This window comes from Buteo buteo, chromosome 16 (assembly GCF_964188355.1).
Source record: "Buteo buteo chromosome 16, bButBut1.hap1.1, whole genome shotgun sequence".
Taxonomy (NCBI): domain Eukaryota; kingdom Metazoa; phylum Chordata; class Aves; order Accipitriformes; family Accipitridae; genus Buteo; species Buteo buteo.
The window spans coordinates 4,286,647-4,303,726 of NC_134186.1; the positions used below are offsets into that span (position 1 = coordinate 4,286,647).

Sequence of the window (17,080 nt, forward strand, 5' to 3'; positions counted from 1 at the left end):
GTCACTTGAGTTACACCAAGAGTCACTAGGCACAAAAGGCAGATGGCCGGAGGACAGCACAAATCTTCTGCTACAATGCAAGCCCAGCACAGCAGTGTCCGTACCCTAAATACCAGAAAAAGAAAGGACTTTTCTGAGAGGACCCACCCTTGTTGTGCACACTCTTAAAACCAAGGATTTTGCACAAAAAAAAAAAAAAATCCTACCTTGAGGAAGGTTAATATTGTGACAGAAATGCATAAAGCTTTCAAAACAGAGATTATTTTAAACACTTGCCCTGTTTTTTGCTGATCTGATGTCTATTTCCATGGAAACCACATCCAGCCACCGAGCTGCTAGAATTGGGAGAGGTTTCTGCCGGAGTGGCTCGCTGGGCATGGGAAGAGCCATTTTCCAGCAGCATGGTAGAACCTTTTTGTGGGATTGAAGGGAATTCAGATTCAAAATGGTTTGGCTGCTTGGCCATTCAGGGTCATGCCTGGTACACTCATGGGGTTCCTGGCTCAATACCAGCGGTATATACATAGGTATCACATACAACACACATGTTTTTAAATGAAACATCTTGAGTGCTTGGATTAAATTGCATCAAATGTTGCTGGAAGACAAAGCAGCCAAGAGATCATGCCATCAGTCTGTGTTTTACTTTATCATTTATTAATTATCACCCATGTAGATCAACAGTGTGTTGGATGCTTTAATATTAATGCTTTTTAGTAAAATCAATGAGCTTATCCTGGGATGATCTCAGGATTTCCCAGAGGAAACAAGGCTTCCTGGGCTTGGGGCTTTTTGTTTGGTACCTGTGTGACTGCCTTTAGTCAGTCCTCATCCCCTGGAGAGATGATGATGAAATATCATTTACCGCTTTTGAAGAAGGGATGCAGGCTGAGATAAAACTACGAGTCATGCAGCGTCTGTTCTCAGCACTTTCCATCTTATTTCCTGGGCTTCTCACAGGAAAAAAAAAACAGAGAGAGGAAAAAAAAAAAAAAGACCTGAATGTAACTTACCTTCCTTTGCAGATTGGCTTTAAAGCCAAAGATATTTCTTTCAGATAAGAACTCTCCTATGTAAGAGGCAACACAGGTTTATTGACGAGAGGCACTGAGCTGGGAAGCAGATTCGTGCTCTGTTCTCAGCTCTGGCATTTTCCATGCTGTGGCACTTAGGTTGAGACTCTTTAGCAACCCCTTTACCCTACCTGCCACAACTGGTTTCAATTTAAACCAAAATCTTTGAGTATTGTTGTGATACAAAGAGAAATAACAGCTCCTAGCAGCTGGAAAGGCATGGAGACGATTTCATTTTTGGCCTCTTTGCAAGAGTGGTTTTATTTTTGGAACATTTCATAAAACCCATTTGTTTATGTGGCATTTATTTTTGTCTGATCTCAAGGAGAATGGAGTATATGAAAAGCTTTTATTTAATTTGCATTTGATTTGTGTTTATTGACACATTTACTGCAATTCTAAACAGACTCTTCTTTCGTCGAGCCTGGCAGCATGTGGCTGTGGTAGTTTTTGTCTACTGGATTCCTTATCATCAACAAAAGCTTTTTGCTGTAATTCCAGTTTTACCAAAAAAAGAGCAAGCAGCAGTATGAGAAATTTCCTCCAACATGTCACTATTTAGCCCCAAAACAGGGTTCAAGAAGGAAGATACCATTTCAAGCCCAAATCTAACCACATCAGCCAGACTTTGTGCATCTTGAGGAAAATAAAGGACCACAGCAGAATCTGCTGAAGCTATTCCCAGAGTAGAAAGGGACAAAGGCTCTATAAATTAGGAATATGACCTACTCTGAGGGTCAGTGGCTATGACGCATCCGAGCCGGTGGTATCTGTAGCCACTTCTCACCGTTGCCCTCGTGCAACTAGCAGCCACAGCTGTAACTGCCCACCGGTTGCTCAAGGGGGGCTCATTCTCAGCACAGGCAAAACACGAGGCCCTTCAGCTTTGGTTCAACATGCTCTGCTCTCAGTGGAACAGATAAGTCAAGGTCTCATCAGGAGGACTCCTTGTACGTGTGAATTTAGGACGTGACGTGATCAGATTTAGCATAAAGATTAAAGCATCTCCTCTGATGTGCTTATCAAAATATTCCACAAAGAGACTGACATAATTAGGTGACAACTCAGCCCACGGCAGCTCTTTTAACTTGCAAAAATATTTAATCTCCAATAAGAAAATGTGCTTTCTGAGTATTAAATTGCCACCCTTAAGCATTCGCGGTGGATGGACTGACAGCTTATTTGTTAATCAGAGGATGTTTTAAAGCACCTTGGTAAGTAATATTAGCAAGCATTTGCTAAGACTGGTAACAGTCACTGCATTAGCAAACTTCATTTTAAAACTAGAAATCCAATACACTATTTGACCCAAGTCAATCTGTTGAAGTGATTTAATAAATAACCTGCTAGAAGAGACAGTAATTTAAAATAAACTTGTTCTCAGAGATAGAAAGAAGGGCTACAAGATTTCTTTCTATCCTTGTTTCTGTCTTTGTATTAACCCTCAGCAAATTTTGCTCCACACTGCAGCTTACCCATCTTCAGTACTGACATGCTGCTGCCCGACAAAGGTCTTGCAAGGAAAATTAGTGGTTGCAAAGGTCTCACTGATCTTCAGATAAAAATATATTTTAATCCAAATGCAGCCGAGGAGTCCACGGAATTGAAGAATAAAACAAGACTTTTAGGGAGTGTCTCCCTCACAATGAAAGCTTTTCCACAGGCAAGAAATATTTAAGGTAATTTGTATTTGTCTACTGGAGGTATTTAGGCTGATACTATATTTATGCTGAAAAACACCATTAAAGAAAGTATTCCCTTCAGAACAAATTTGCACTTGCCAATGTGCTATTCAAAATTATTTAATTTTTTCAAATCGGATGAAGCGCCTGGCTTGCATTGCTAGTTTGTGTTTTGAGAAATTCACTCGATCTCACTTAATTCCTCCACAAAATGAGGCAAGTAAAAGCACTCACCACAGATGGCGATTGCGCCTGCAGCAAGAGAGATGAAAATATAAATTAATTGCTTTGATATTGGGGCAATATAACCCTGAAATGTCATACCCACCTCTACAAATGCAGTCATAGGACTGTATTCCATGATATCCAAATACTATGCTGATGAGGGCTGACAAGGCTCTAGAGTAGAAAAATAATCTAAGCTGCTAATGAAGTAAAGACAAAGACCCCACAAGCACTCTGCTGTCCTTGCAAAAAATTCTCCAACACACTGAAATGGCGACACCCCCTAAAGTAATGGCAGTGACTGCGGTACCGACACATGGGCACCTTCATCCTGACTGCAACCAGGATGCTGAACGAGATCTGGTCTTTCTCCTAAATAGTGAGGTCTGCCTTTGATCCAGCCTGGGCAAAGGAACAGCAGAGTTCCCTTCCCAGCCTACTGGTAGATCTTCTGGCGTGCTTTTCATTCTTTGTTTCCTAAGATCATTTTCTTAAGTTTTACATGATCAAACTACTTCTATATCTCTGACTAGTCTTCTCTCCCAGCTTTTAGCTTTGTAAGCCAGTCTCTGCCCCTCCGATAAATATGGATAAGAGCTCAGTGACATGAATTCCACAAGTTTCTTGAAAACAGATGGCTGGGGAGAGGCAAGAGCGAGGAAGAGGCTTCAGCACAAGCCCAACTATTATTAGAGACCAGAGACTTCACACAAGGGAGAGCTATCACAGCCACTCCCAACAGTGGGTACAATTTCAGAGCTGGTTGTTTGCTTCACGGCACCAGCAGATCCTCCAAGATGCTAATGTGCAGTTGTGCTCTCCCAGCAGCTACCTGCCAAATACAAGGACAAATCTATGTGGCTGCTGGCTTCCACCTCCACTGTGTCCAGAAACACACGATGAAAGCTGGCCCGGAGATCTCCTCACATTGCTTTCCCCCCTCCTTGGTCCCATAGCTCCCAACTGAGCCTGGAGCCTCGACCCATTTCTCTGCATCCTCGCTGCTTTTCCCTTTCTGCTCCTAACCGGAGTCCACAAATTTGCATTTCCCATATGGAGCACCAAGAGCTTTGCTATTCAAGGAAGCCCGTAAACAACTCACTGCCGAGGGTTCAAAAATAGCTACGCTGCACAGAGCGATAGCGAGTGGCTGGGAGAGAAGCACGAAGAAAGGGTTTATGGGTTGGGGTTTTTTGCGTGTGAGCCAACAGGAGATGCACTAATTAGATTTCAAAAGTGTCAGAGTCAGCCATTTCAGCTGGGATAGAGCAAAGGAGACAGCGTGATTTTGACAACCACATGGAATAGCAATACATTGGAAAGCCATAAAATATTCAACAGCTATAGAAGATTCCAGTAAAGACATTTGCTTTGGCTCTTTGAAAATGGAGTGGGGGGAAAGAAAAGCTGGGTATATCACTAATTATTCCCCAGTTCCTAATTAGTTCTTTGAATTTAAAATATGGATTCAGCTCTACCAGCAGCTCAGCAAGCCTATTGTGCTATTAATACTTCCCCGGCGTGATATAGTTAAAAATACTCCCACCCTTTCAAGACAAAATGCAGCTTGGAAGTGTCACAATGGGAGGAGTTCAGGGATGGAAATCCTCTTAAAGGAATACGACTTTCCCAATGTCAAATAAACAATATGAATGAGCTTGTAACAGCCCCCAGACTGAGCCTGTTCCCACTAAGAGCAAATTTGAAAATAATGCTCAATGCAGAGCTCTCGGGCTGCTTGCTATCAAAGCTGTTTCACTGACAAAATCGGTACGCGGCCAAATGGTAACAGGTTTTACTTATTTTTCAGAGAGATCTGCTGCTTGGGGAGCAGGTGGGTTTGCAATTCTCAAGTGCATTCAGATCAAAAGGCAGGATTTTGAAGCGTCCCCCCTCTCCTTGCATCCACCCCACGCTCAGCTAATGCAGGAGATCCTGACCTGCCCAGTGCAACAGCCACAGCTAATTTTTCCGTGGCATTATCTATAGGTGCTGTTTATGGACGAGATCCGTCAGACACCATGGGCAGAATAAAACCTGCCTCTTCCCACAGGATTTGTGAGTCAAGGAAAGAACTCTGGGGTTTTTTTTATGGCACCTTTTGACTTTGAAGAGGTCCAGATCTATGCTTTCACCCTTTAGGACCTCTCAGGACAATAAGCAGTTCCCCTCCCATCTCCACTGACAATTCTGCATCAAAATGGGTTAATTCCCACTCCCTCCCGCTGGCTCTTCACCCACTGCCTGTAGCTCAGCAATACCAGCGTGGAAACAATACCTGCACTTAATATTTGCTCAGTGCTCTTTGATCCCTTTTCCTCCCAGTAATTCGAGTTCATAATAGGACAATATATATATTAAAAGAAAAAAGACCAAACACATCCACTGCAGCTGTGAGAACAGGCAAACAAAGCCAGCCTTTCCGGAGGAAAGACACATCTCTGTCTTTTATGCAATAAACCAGCAAACTGCTGCTGTACACTAAAATCAATACCCGGAGAGACACCCTTACGTTGCGATTGCCAACATTAAGTGCTTTATTTTAATTAAAAAAAAAAAAAACCAACCCCCCCCCAAAAATCCCAACCTAGGCCTTGCATGATGAATGTTGTTAGAGAGTCGCTACCAACACGAGGAGGCAAAGGCAGCCTGAAGCTGGTGGACTGGGGGGGTCTGGTGCCACCATGTCACCCAGAGAGGGGTGCTGACAGTTTCAGCACCTACATGCACCCCGGTCCGGGTGCCAAAGAGTTAAAAAGAGGACGTGAGACATTTGGGGTCCCCGCCTCGCCCAGCCCCCCCCACTCTCCCCCACCACCACGCTGGGGTGCAAAGCACGAGCTGGCATCTGCAGGGCTGAGCTCAGCCTGTCCTTCCTAAAATGGAGGAAATCTGGATATTGACCAAACCCGATCCCTCCAATCTGTTTCAGGGGCTTTTTCAGAATAGCCTGGAACTGGAGAGACCTCACACAGGCCTTTCTCTCCTCCAGCACCTCCATTTCCCTTCTCAGTCCCTTTTTTCCCCTGTTTATTCAGGAATCGTCTCTAGGGTCAGCAACAGACCGCTCCAGCCTGAAATGGGGCTTCTGCTGCAGAGTGAAAACTATCAAAAAAACAGTTGTGCTCTCAAAATACCCTCGATGCTGCTGGCTGAGAGAACAGGAGCCCTCTTGGCCTGTGGCATTGTATTTTGAAGGCCAGGGAACTCAGCAAGCATCACGCCTGCAGCCCAGCCCTGCAGCATCGCACCTCGAAGCCAGCAAGCACGTGCCCTGCACCGGATCTGAAGGGTCTGTCTGCCCAGCAGAGCCCTGGTCCTGCCCTGTAACCCAGCGTGGGAGGAACTGGTGCTTGGGAAGATGGCAAAGTTGAGCTGAATCTCTCCCGACTGCGAGTATCCAGGGTTTTCCGCTCAAGGCGGCCTGGAAGCTGATGCACTAGATGAGAACAATTCCCTCTGGAGATTAAGAAACTCGATTTTTCTTCAGAACTTCACCCAGAGCGAAGTTTTGATTTGCCAATAGAGAAACCAACGTAAAAACAAGCATATACTCACCAATCAAAGGAATCTAAGGAACTCTGCTCAAGAGGGTGCTGCCCGGGTTTGGGTTGGGAGCGGGGTCAGCCCTGCGCCTGCATCTGCGCTGGTCTTCGGGGCTGGTATCGCAGCCCACGGCCAGACACTGAGCTCCTCTACTAGAGCTCGTGCGGTTCTCACTGCACACGCTGCACTCAGCTTGCAGGGCCGTGGACCTTCGGAAGCTGTTGTGAATCCAGGCCTTACTATTTTCCTTAAAAACACAAGAAAAAGGGAAAAAAACCCCAAACCATGACAGTGTTGCGGTAATTACAAGGAGGTTTTAACACATGTCTCAATTTGCGTTAATTAAATCAACAGAGAAGCTTCAATTGAGTAAATGAGGTTTTTTCCTAAGCGGCAGCGAATGCTGCGGCAGGCTGGAGCTGGTAACTCCAGTTTGCTGCATGCATGTGTGGCGGGATGGGGAGGGATCTGCCGGCTGGAAGGGTCTTCCCAGGAGGGAGGGAGCCGCAGGCAGGATGAGCTGGGGGTGGGGAGGATGAGAAGAAGACTCTCAGCTCTAAGATACTAAGAGCTCCAAGCCAGGTCTGTGCTGACACTGTCGGATTTCAGCCCTGAGCCCGGAGAGTGGAAAGCTTTGAAGCCGAAGCGGGTCGGAGAGCGGAGGTTGCTCTGCGGAGATAAGCCGTGGGTAAGAGGAATGCGTCCATTCATACCCCAGCCATGCTGCAAGCACAGCTGTGAGGGGAATATAAATGGGCAGCGTTTTTTTTTTTTTATTTTTAAAGCCACCGGTTTGAATATTAAAGCAGATCAGACCCATTGAAATGCTTGGCTGGAAGTGAACTCTTTCCAACACACAACCCTCCAGGGCAGGGGTTGGCTGGGCTGCCAACCTGCAGGCAGGTGCCCTGGGTGCCGACATCCCCAACATAACGGAGTTGGTGTTTCCTTCCCACGTCTCTGAGAAGCAAAATCCCTCTGTGGATAAAACACGGGGGATTTATGGGTATAAAACCCAGCTAGTTCACATTCAAACCCAAACCTCTGTGGCAACCAAGAGCTGGTGCCGACAGGCTGCTGTGGCAGATAGTGTACCAGGCTAACCCTTAATTCCTGCTTTTTGCCAGAAAACCTTCCAGTGTGGCACAGGCAAGCCTGGAGCAGCCCGGACCACCCCAAAGACTGGAGCGCTCTCCCCTCCGGTCGCTGGCCCGGGCACATGGCAGGGAACGATGCTCTATCCCTTCCCATGGCTGGCCTGGGAAACGCTGGCTCCGGCAGAGGTGTCCCAGCCCTTTTCTTTCCGACCTCTCAGGCCCAGCAAAGCAATCCAAGCAAGCTGGGACGTGGGGAAAACACCTTCCTCGTGTGCTACGCCAGGGATTTGTGCCGCATCTTTCATGCACGCTGCCTCCGGCCTCGAGGCTGGAGCATGTAATGGGGATCTGAAGGAAAGTGCTGCTTGCAAGGGGAGCCTGATTGAAGAGATGGCTCTGGGCTGGATTTTAAAGTAGATGCAGTGAGTCAGTGAAGTAGGAAAATGCTTGGAGAGGGCTCCTACACTTCCACATCCCACAGAGAGCAGAGAGGGGCCGATGGAGTGGAGGAAAGAGGGTGTCTGCCCTGTCTCAAGTGACCCTAGAGAGTTTTTGAACTCCCCTCTTTCTTCCAGCTGGGTTTTCCTCCCAAGGCACAAACACAATTGGGAACATGGTCCTGGGCGCAGAGGCTGACTCTGGAGCGGGGAGCAAAGGGATGCAGGGCCAGGCAGAAGGACATCTGCCTGCTTCCCCGCTCCCCCCCAGCCCCACAGGTACTGGTGATGGGAATAAATGGCTTTCTGTGAACCAAAGGGTTAACGAATGTCAGAGTCACCCTCTGAGCACAGTCGGTTTCTGCCACCCCCTTCCCGAAAGCCTTTACATAAGAGCCTTGCAGAATTTATAGCCTGCCTCAGCTGTGCCGTGCTGGAGCCGCGACCGGGCTGCTCCCCTGTAGCTGCCAGCACAGATCCCCTGCCATGCTAATTCAGGGAGGAAAATGGGATTTGATTTCTGCACCAGTCACTGTCTCTCACTGTTAAAACAGGACCTGACGGGCTCTGTCCATCCCCCCCGGCTCACCCACACGATTCATCGCATACATCAACCTTGAATGTCCGCCACCCACCCTCAGCATCTCAGCACGATGGTCTTGAGGATCCCTGGGTTGTCACACCCCAGCCTGCTCCCAGGGCTAGAAATGGTGTTTAATGTGTAAAACAGAAAAAAAATCTCCAAGCCTCAAAAGCACCGGGGTCTTGTGGTCCTGTTCACATCAGTCCTTTGTGTCACTGGAGAACGGAGCAGACGTTGAAAGATGTCCCCTCTGCTGCTGCACAGGACTTTGCCTTCCCCCTGAGGCCAGCCCAGCGCATCCTCAGCCCTAGGACTCGCCCTCGACTAAGAGGGGCCAGGGGCCACCAGCGAGGCGAGGACGTGGCCATCACGGTGACACAAACAACTCAGGCACCGGAGGAGTGAGATGCTGCTTTTCCATTCCCCTTTCTTCCCCTGGGAGAAGGGCTTTGCTGGCGCCTGTCACCCGCTGTCACTGGGTGAGGAATAGCATGTACCACCCAAACTCCCCTCTCCTCCATCCTCGGCACCCCAGGAAATCCTGCACCGGGCGCTGTCGTCTGCTGCAGCTTCTCTCTTTGATGGCAGGAGGTGAAGCAAAGCCAAGGCTGCCGCTGCCGTCCCCCCTCGCATCCCCCAGCAGGAATGCCATGCCGGCGGCTGCAGGGACAATGCAAAAGCAGATGGTGTGCCGGGAGCCCGGATGTTCCCAGCAGCTGCCGAGGCGGCGTGTCCAGGATTGCCGGCCGCCTCTCCGGCCGCAGTGCCAGCGAGGACCCTGGGGAGGGTCTCCAGTGGGGTAAATCCATGGAGCTCCGCCGGCTTCAGGATAGCTGAGGATCGGACCCCCCCTTAAAAAGCACCCCCTGCTCTAACGTCTCTGGTGTTACCCAGGAATGTGCTATAGGTACTTCCAAAATGCCTTATTCCCACCGCCAGCATGTGCCTGTTTGCAGCAGCGTTGCTCTTCATGCTGCAAAACCAGGCTGGGCTGTTTTCCTTCCGTCCCCGGGGCTGATCCCAGTCCCCGTTTCACATCCCTGTGCTGCTGGGGTGCTCAGAGATACCTCCAGCGAGTCCCGTGTTTAATACCATCCTCTTTCTTTTTACCCCCACATTTGAGGCGTGGAGTCAGCAATCTGGCCAGCTTTCCAGGACGACGATAAGATTTTCATTACCTTTGTGCTTGGAGCCCTGATGCTGCATCTCTTTGCGCTGGTTCTTTTTGGCTGTGGTTGAACTACACCCAACCCACAGCAAACGACCTGCCTGCTCCTGCCAGATGTGCCACAGCTGCAGCAGAACCAGCCAGCCCCGGCGAGGGATCGATGCCCACCTACCCTCTGCACGCAAGCAGGGTGTCACGTCAGGCCCAAGACACAGCCAACTCAGTCTTTGCCCCCGGGGATTTTATTCTTTTAGTCCCACAGCCCTCACTGCAGGCAGCAGCCACTGCAGGCAGCGCTCGAGCAGGGAGGGCTCTCCTGGCACGCTCGCTGAGCACCACGGCCACCAGACGTCCTACGAGCACGGTCCCCAGGTCCTGCTCTCCCCGTGGGTCCTCCTGCCCTTGTTGGCTCCTGCACGGCACAGTTTGGACAAGAAGCAGCTCCTTTCCTCAGCTCCCACCAGCGACCTCGGAGCAGGCTACAGCTTGGAGCGGCGGAACGGTGCTTCTGGAACAACGGAGTCTCCGATGCCTTCGAGGAGGTTGTCCCATTGATCGAACTCCTCTTCCAGGTCTGCACGGGGCAGAGATGGTGACAGGGTTACTACAGCAATTATCAGCCTGGCTCCAGGCATAAAGGAGGTGCAGCCACCGGACCTCTTTGCTTTGTGCAATGGGATGGGAAGCACCAAACCCAAGCCCAGGGAGGCAGCGGCCGCCCCGCAGCCCCCTGCGAACGGGGGAGCTCTCGTGCCCTCCCAAGCCCCCGGCCAACGTGCCCTCCACCCCACGCCGTACTGAGATGCCTTTGCAGGAAGGCCAGAGCTGCCCGGCTGGTGATGTCCAGACCCTTGTAGGGGTCGAGGGTCCCCCTCAGGCCAAGGAAGCGGTTGATGAGTTTCCCGGTGAGAAAGGTGAAGTCGGTCTGGCTCTGGTGCACAGATCCTCTGGGACAGGGAAGGGATCTGCTTCAGTGGGAGCTGGGGAGAGGTCCTCCTGCTGGGACACAGCTCGTAGGTGGTCCCAGGAGGGTACTGGCCGGTCGGTGCCCCCAGCCCCTGACTCACAGGATGGTTATAATCTTCGTCTGGCTGTTTCTGGAGCTCAGTCTCTTCATTTTGGCAATGCTTTCCGGTGTCTGGAACTTTTCGGTGTTGATGAAGAGCACGGGCTTGGGCACCTCCGGGTACAGCGCGTTCTCCAGGGGGAACATCCAGGCGTCCAGAGCCACAGCACACCTGCAGCAGGACGGACACCCGGCACTGCTGCCCACACCACAGCTTCCCTTCCCACCGGGATGACCCACATGTCCCTGGAGCTTCCCACGTCTCCTGGTCCCTGCTGCGGCTTACCTGAAGCTGGGCTCTTTCACCAAGGCCAGCACCGCTGTCACCCCGCCAAAGGAATGGCCCATGACAGCGACTTTGGTCAGATCAACGCTGTCCTGCAAAAAGGAGAAGGCTGAGGAGCCTGTGCCCAAACCCCGCTGCAGAAGGTCCCTAATTAGGGAAGAAAAAGTCAAGGAAGGAAGATCAGCAAAGCCCCACTGCTTTGCCCTCTGCAAGGGATGCTGTGTCCAGTTTTCACCGCCAGTGCAATGGAACCCAGCTTCCCTGGCATGCACGGGGGAGAAGAAGGAGAAGAGAGGCACCAAGAAGCCAAAAAGTGGAAGGCTGTGGCTCTGCACAGACCCTGCTTGTCCCAGGAGGGACTCATGCAACAAGGACTGATCCTGCCAGCAAAGGGCACCCGGACCCCCCCCCCACCATCAGCCAAATGATCCCCCTGGTTCATCCTTCAGCACAGACAGACCCAGATACCTTCAGCACAGAGAGATCAAAGTCCTGGTGAAGGACGTTCAGGACAGATTTACCACTGCTGATGTCCTCGAAGAGCCGGAGCGCTCGCACACATTCCTCCGCTCTCTGATGAACCTGGGAGTGAGAGTTGCCCCTTCCTCGGTTAACCCAGCCCCTCCACCCCGCAAGTTTGGGGCCAGATCCTCCCCCCCGACATCCACCCACACTCGTCCCTCCAAAACTGCAGCTCTCAGACCCAACGAGGCTTTCCCTGAATTACGGCAAACGTAAAAGCAAGTGAGAGGCTGCACCGCAGCGGCTCCTGTGGGGATGTGGTGAATTTATTGGAATGATTTCTTTTGTTGTTTGTTTTTAATTCAGTTAATCTGATAGCAGAGATGGCTGGAGATGAGCGAAAGACCTCTGCTCTGGGAAGCAAGCAGCGGGGTGCGCAGGGGAGGGAGAGCCGGGTTTCCTCGCCGGCTGCCCCCTCAGCCAAGCCTGCCGAAGCCACCCACCGGTGCAAACACCCACGGGGAGCCCAGACCCCCCATCCCACCCCAGCTGCCAGAAGCAAACCTGGACGTCACCCTGAAACCCAGCTCGGGGGCTCCATCCAGGAGCAGCTCAAAAGCCCAAACCACTGATTTGGGGGGAGGAAGCCCTGACCTGGATCCACTTTGGGACTATGTCCTCTGCTCCCCTGACACAAATGCTGTTGGCTGTGCACGTTTAAAGGCCTTTCCCCAAAGTGAGAAGTGACAAAAAACTCAGATGAAAGCCTCTCTCCACTCTTCCCTGCTTCCTCCAACATAGATGATGCCATAACTGAGGCTGACCTGGCAACCATTTCCCTCTATTTATAATTTATTTCTCATTCACCCTCAACATTTATGCTCATGGGTTCATCTTTATAGGAAAACTGTTTCCCTTGTTCATGCAATGTGCCGTGAGACAGACTGTACGCAAAAATAAGAGGCTGGGAGGTGATTTAAGACTGCCAAAAGCACCTCCAACCACTGCATTTCCTAGAGAGCTTTTCTACGACAAATCTTGACTCAACATTGTCCTTTTAATCAAGGGAGAAACGAGCAGGGGGGAACCTGGCTCAGCAGGAAACCTTCCTGCTCCTCAGCAAGCAGCTGTCTGGGGTAATCCCATAGGGACAAAAATCAGAGCATGAACAAACCCAGCAGCAGGTCCGGAGCCCTGCCAGCCTGCGGCGCTGGGCTGGGCAGAAAGCCTGTTTCTCCCTGGGGTGCGGGTGGCATTAAGCATCCGGACACGGCAAAGCCCAGCCCGGCTCCTGCCGGGGTCAGCTGGAGCCGGCCAGAGGGACCCCATGAAACAGAGATAAACAGGTTGAATATATTTTTCTCAGCTTGCAAGGAGAAAGCTCAGCCCCAGCATCACAGTGGTATGGGTTTGGGGAAGGCAGGAGATGAAGACCCCAGGGATGCGGGGCTGGCTTGGTTTGCGGGAGGGATTTCATGGCTCCCGGGTTGCCCACCCTTAACCCCCCACCCTGGTACCTGCTTGTTGCGGAAATAAAACTCCTTCTGCCCTTGGGGCACCCGTTGGTAGGGGATCCACTCCTCTCTCCCAGCCTCTGCTTTGCAGAAATACGTCGCGGAGGCAGAATGGTCCCTGCAGCGGCAGGAGGGCAGGCAGTCGTGTCGCGGGGGGCACCGCCAGCTCCCCGGGACACGATGCCCTGCCAGCCCTGTCACGGCTGCCAAATTCAGTGGGGACCGGGGCACCCACCTGTGCTCCAGTGCCGCCACCGCGAAACCCCAGGATGCCAGCTCCGAGCAGACCGAGGAGTACAGGGTCCTGCCAGGGAGCCGGTGCGGGGGGCAACAGGGTCAGGGCTCCGCTGCCAACCCAAGGCAGGTCCGAGCGGGGCCATGGGGGGCCCAGGACACCTGCGTCCCCATCCTGGCTCTGGCCCTGAGCAGGGGCTCAGCACCCCCAGCCCCTCTCGGGGCTCATCCTACCGAAAGGCTCCCAGGCCGTGGGAGAAGATGATCAGTGGGTACCCGCTGCTGCAGGGCTTGAAAGGGCCGTTCCAGCTCACCGGCACTTTGCAGGAGCCTGCGGGGAAGAGAAACCCCCCCCAGGAAAAGGGGGGACATGGGCAGTGGGGTGCTGGTCCTGCAGCAGGTCCCCACTCGGCTCCATCCCTGCCTGTAGCATCCACCCAGCTGCCCCAAGCACAGAGGATGGGCTTGGTGGCCTCAAACCCCACTAAAGGAGTGGGTTCCCGAAAGGAATGGGAGAGCACCCAGGGATGATCTTGAAGGTCCTTTCCAACCTAAACGATTCTGTGATTCTATGGGGCAGATGTGGTGCCCACCACCCCCTTACCGATGGCGATGCTGAACAGGGGCGCGCACCAGCGCCGGCTGCGGCGGGCGAAGTCGGCCAGCCCACGGCAGTACTCGTAGCGTGGGATCCAGAGCGGCCGCTCGGCCCCTGCCCGGGGCAGGCAGGGGTAGAAGAGACGGAGGAAGAGTCCCTGGGGGAGAGAAGGGGAAGGGGGAACGCGGTGGGGACAGCGCAGAGAAGAGGTGGCCATGTCCTCGGCAAGCTCAGCTGGCTGCAGCCACCCTGCTGTGCGTGGAAGCCTGTCCCCATCGCCGTCCCCATCCCTGTCCCCGTCCCCGTCCCCATCCCTGTCCCCGTCCCGTACCTGCCGCGTGTGGCCCACCATGACATCCGCGCAGCCCACCTGGTGAGGTCCCTTCCCCGGGGGCAGCGCCAGCGCCAGCGTCCCCCCCATGCTGCCACGGCCAAACCTAGGTGGAGGCACGGGGTCAGCGTCCGTCCCCCACCTGGGGGGACCCCGACTCGGTCCCTCTTCCTTCCCCCACCCCTCTTCTGTTGCCCAGACCCCGGGCATCCCCCCAGCGCCGTGCCAAGCAAACACACCGGCATGGCAGCAAGAGGAGAAACGAGATTCCCGATTCCCACCCCACGGAATTCCCAGACCCCCTGGGGATGCTCAGGGATGAAACCCCGCCGTTTCTCTCCTGGGGGCTGCCGGAGCGGGACAGCGGGGCTGATGGCTGGTCGGTTGCCCCATGGCCACCCTGCTGTGGGGCAGCCGTCCCTGTCCCCCCCCCTTGCACCCAGGGATGCTGAGGGCTGGGGGGGGGGAAACCAGCACGGCCAGACACTGCAGAGCTGGGGTGGCACTGGGGACGTGCGAGCAAGGGGTCCGTGTGGGGCTGACACGGCCGCAGCCCTCAGCACCCACGGGAGCCACTGAGGACACGGGGGGGGGTGGAACCCTGCACCCCCCCCAGTGCAGAACTACAGCTCCCAGCAGCCCCCGAGGCTGGGGAACCACAACTCCCAGTATAGCCCTGGCCTGGGACTACACCTCCCAGTATGCGCTGGGTCCCCGGACTACACCTCCCAGTATCCCCAGCTGAACTACAGATCCCAGTACTTCCCAGTGCCCGTCTCCCAGAGCCCTCCCCGCAGCCCCCAGTGCTCCCCTCAGCGTCCCCAGTTACCATCGCAGCTTCCAGTATCCCTCCCAGTGCCCTGGTACCCCCGCAGTTCCCAGTGCTCCCCAAGACCTCCCAGTGCCTCCCCCCCCCCAGCTCCCCCTGCGGCTCCCAGTGCCCCTCCCAAGTTCCCAGGGCTCCCAGTTTCCCTCTGTGCTCCCCAGCTCCCAGCACCCCCCCCCTCAGCACCCAGTATCCCCCATTCTCCCCAGCCCGCCCCCCGCACTCACCAGTGCACCGGCCCACAGCTCCCAGCACACACCAGTGCGCCCTGCACTACAGCTCCCAGTGCCACGCGTGCACGTGGACTACAGCTCCCAGTAGCCACCAGTACAGGACACAGCTCCCAGTGCCCCCCCCCCCAGTGCAAAATCACAGCTCGCAGTCCCACCAGCGCAAAATCACAGCTCCCAGTGCTACCAGTGCAAAATCACAGCTCCCAGTGCCACCAGTGCAAAATCACAGCTCCCAGTCCCACCAGTGCCAAATCATAGCTCGCAGTCCCACCAGTGCAAAATCACAGCTCCCAGTGCCACCAGTGCCAAATCACAGCTCCCAGTGCCACCAGCGCAAAATCACAGCTCCCAGTGCCACCAATACAAGATGCAGCTCCCAGTGCCACCAGTGCAAAATCACAGCTCGCAGTCCCACCAGCGCAAAATCACAGCTCCCAGTGCTACCAGTGCAAAATCACAGCTCCCAGTGCCACCAGTGCAAAATCACAGCTCCCAGTCCCACCAGTGCCAAATCACAGCTCCCAGTGCCACCAATACAAGATGCAGCTCCCAGTGCCACCAGTGCAAAATCACAGCTCCCAGTGCTCCCCCAGTGCAAAATCACAGCTCGCAGTCCCACCAGCGCAAAATCACAGCTCCCAGTGCCACCAGTGCAAAATCACAGCTCGCAGTCCCACCGGTGCAAAATCACAGCTCCCAGTCCCACCAGTGCCAAATCACAGCTCCCAGTGCCACCAATACAAGATGCAGCTCCCAGTGCCACCAGTGCAAAAACCACAGCTCCCAGTGCTCCCCCAGTGCAAAAACCACAGCTCCCAGTGCCCCCCCCAGTGCAAAATCACAGCTCACAGTCCCACCAGAGCAAAATCACAGCTCCCAGTGCCACCAGTGCAAAATCACAGCTCGCAGTCCCACCAGTGCAAAATCACAGCTCCCAGTCCCACCAGTGCCAAATCACAGCTCCCAGTGCCACCAATACAAGATGCAGCTCCCAGTGCCACCAGTGCAAAAACCACAGCTCCCAGTGCCACCAGTGCAAAATCACAGCTCCCAGTGCCCCCCCCAGTGCAAAATCACAGCTCCCAGTGCCACCAGTGCAAAATCACAGCTCCCAGTGCCACCAGTGCAAAATCACAGCTCGCAGTCCCACCAGCGCAAAATCACAGCTCCCAGTGCCACCAGTGCAAAATCACAGCTCCCAGTGCCACCAATACAAGATGCAGCTCCCAGTGCCCCCAGTGCAAAAACCACAGCTCCCAGTGCCCCCCGCAGTGCAAAATCACAGCTCACAGTCCCACCAGCGCAAAATCACAGCTCCCAGTGCCACCAGTGCAAAATCACAGCTCGCAGTCCCACCAGTGCAAAATCACAGCTCCCAGTCCCACCAGTGCCAAATCACAGCTCCCAGTCCCACCAGTGCCAAATCACAGCTCGCAGTCCCACCAGTGCAAAATCACAGCTCCCAGTGCCACCAGTGCAAAATCACAGCTCGCAGTCCCACCAGTGCCAAATCATAGCTCGCAGTCCCGCCAGTGCAAAATCACAGCTCCCAGTGCCACCAGTGCAAAATCACAGCTCCCAGTGCCACCAATACAAGATGCAGCTCCCAGTGCCACCAGTGCAAAAACCACAGCTCCCAGTGCCACCAGTGCAGGCCACAACCCCAGTCTCCCCATCGCAGCCGCGGTCCCTCCGTGGGGGGGCTGTGGGGGGCCCTGC

The 17,080-nt window shown here is 53.6% G+C and overlaps 1 protein-coding gene across 1 annotated transcript; it reads right to left on the reverse strand.

Moving 5' to 3' along the window:
- Positions 1 to 10,044: 10,044 nt before the first annotated feature.
- Positions 10,045 to 15,401, reverse strand: PAFAH2 (platelet activating factor acetylhydrolase 2). Its single transcript, XM_075048727.1, has 11 exons — positions 15,356 to 15,401; positions 14,303 to 14,408; positions 13,978 to 14,128; positions 13,608 to 13,704; positions 13,375 to 13,443; positions 13,143 to 13,257; positions 11,632 to 11,745; positions 11,164 to 11,255; positions 10,879 to 11,049; positions 10,610 to 10,758; positions 10,045 to 10,385 (listed from the first exon to the last, which is right to left on the reverse strand). Exons 2-11 carry the CDS (start codon positions 14,390 to 14,392, stop codon positions 10,291 to 10,293), a joined length of 1,143 nt encoding a protein of 380 aa, XP_074904828.1. The 5' UTR covers positions 14,393 to 14,408; positions 15,356 to 15,401; the 3' UTR covers positions 10,045 to 10,290.
- Positions 15,402 to 17,080: the final 1,679 nt, after the last annotated feature.

Coding starts and splice junctions, on each gene's coding strand:
- PAFAH2 (XM_075048727.1), bottom strand. CDS start 14,392: ATGGGGGGGACGCTGGCGCTGGCGCTGCCCCCGGGGAAGGGACCTCAC. Junction 14,129..14,302: donor TGGTGGGCCACACGCGGCAG/GTACGGGACGGG, acceptor TCTCTCCCCCAG/GGACTCTTCCTCCGTCTCTT. Junction 11,256..11,631: donor TTGATCTCTCTGTGCTGAAG/GTATCTGGGTCT, acceptor TCCTTTTTGCAG/GACAGCGTTGATCTGACCAA.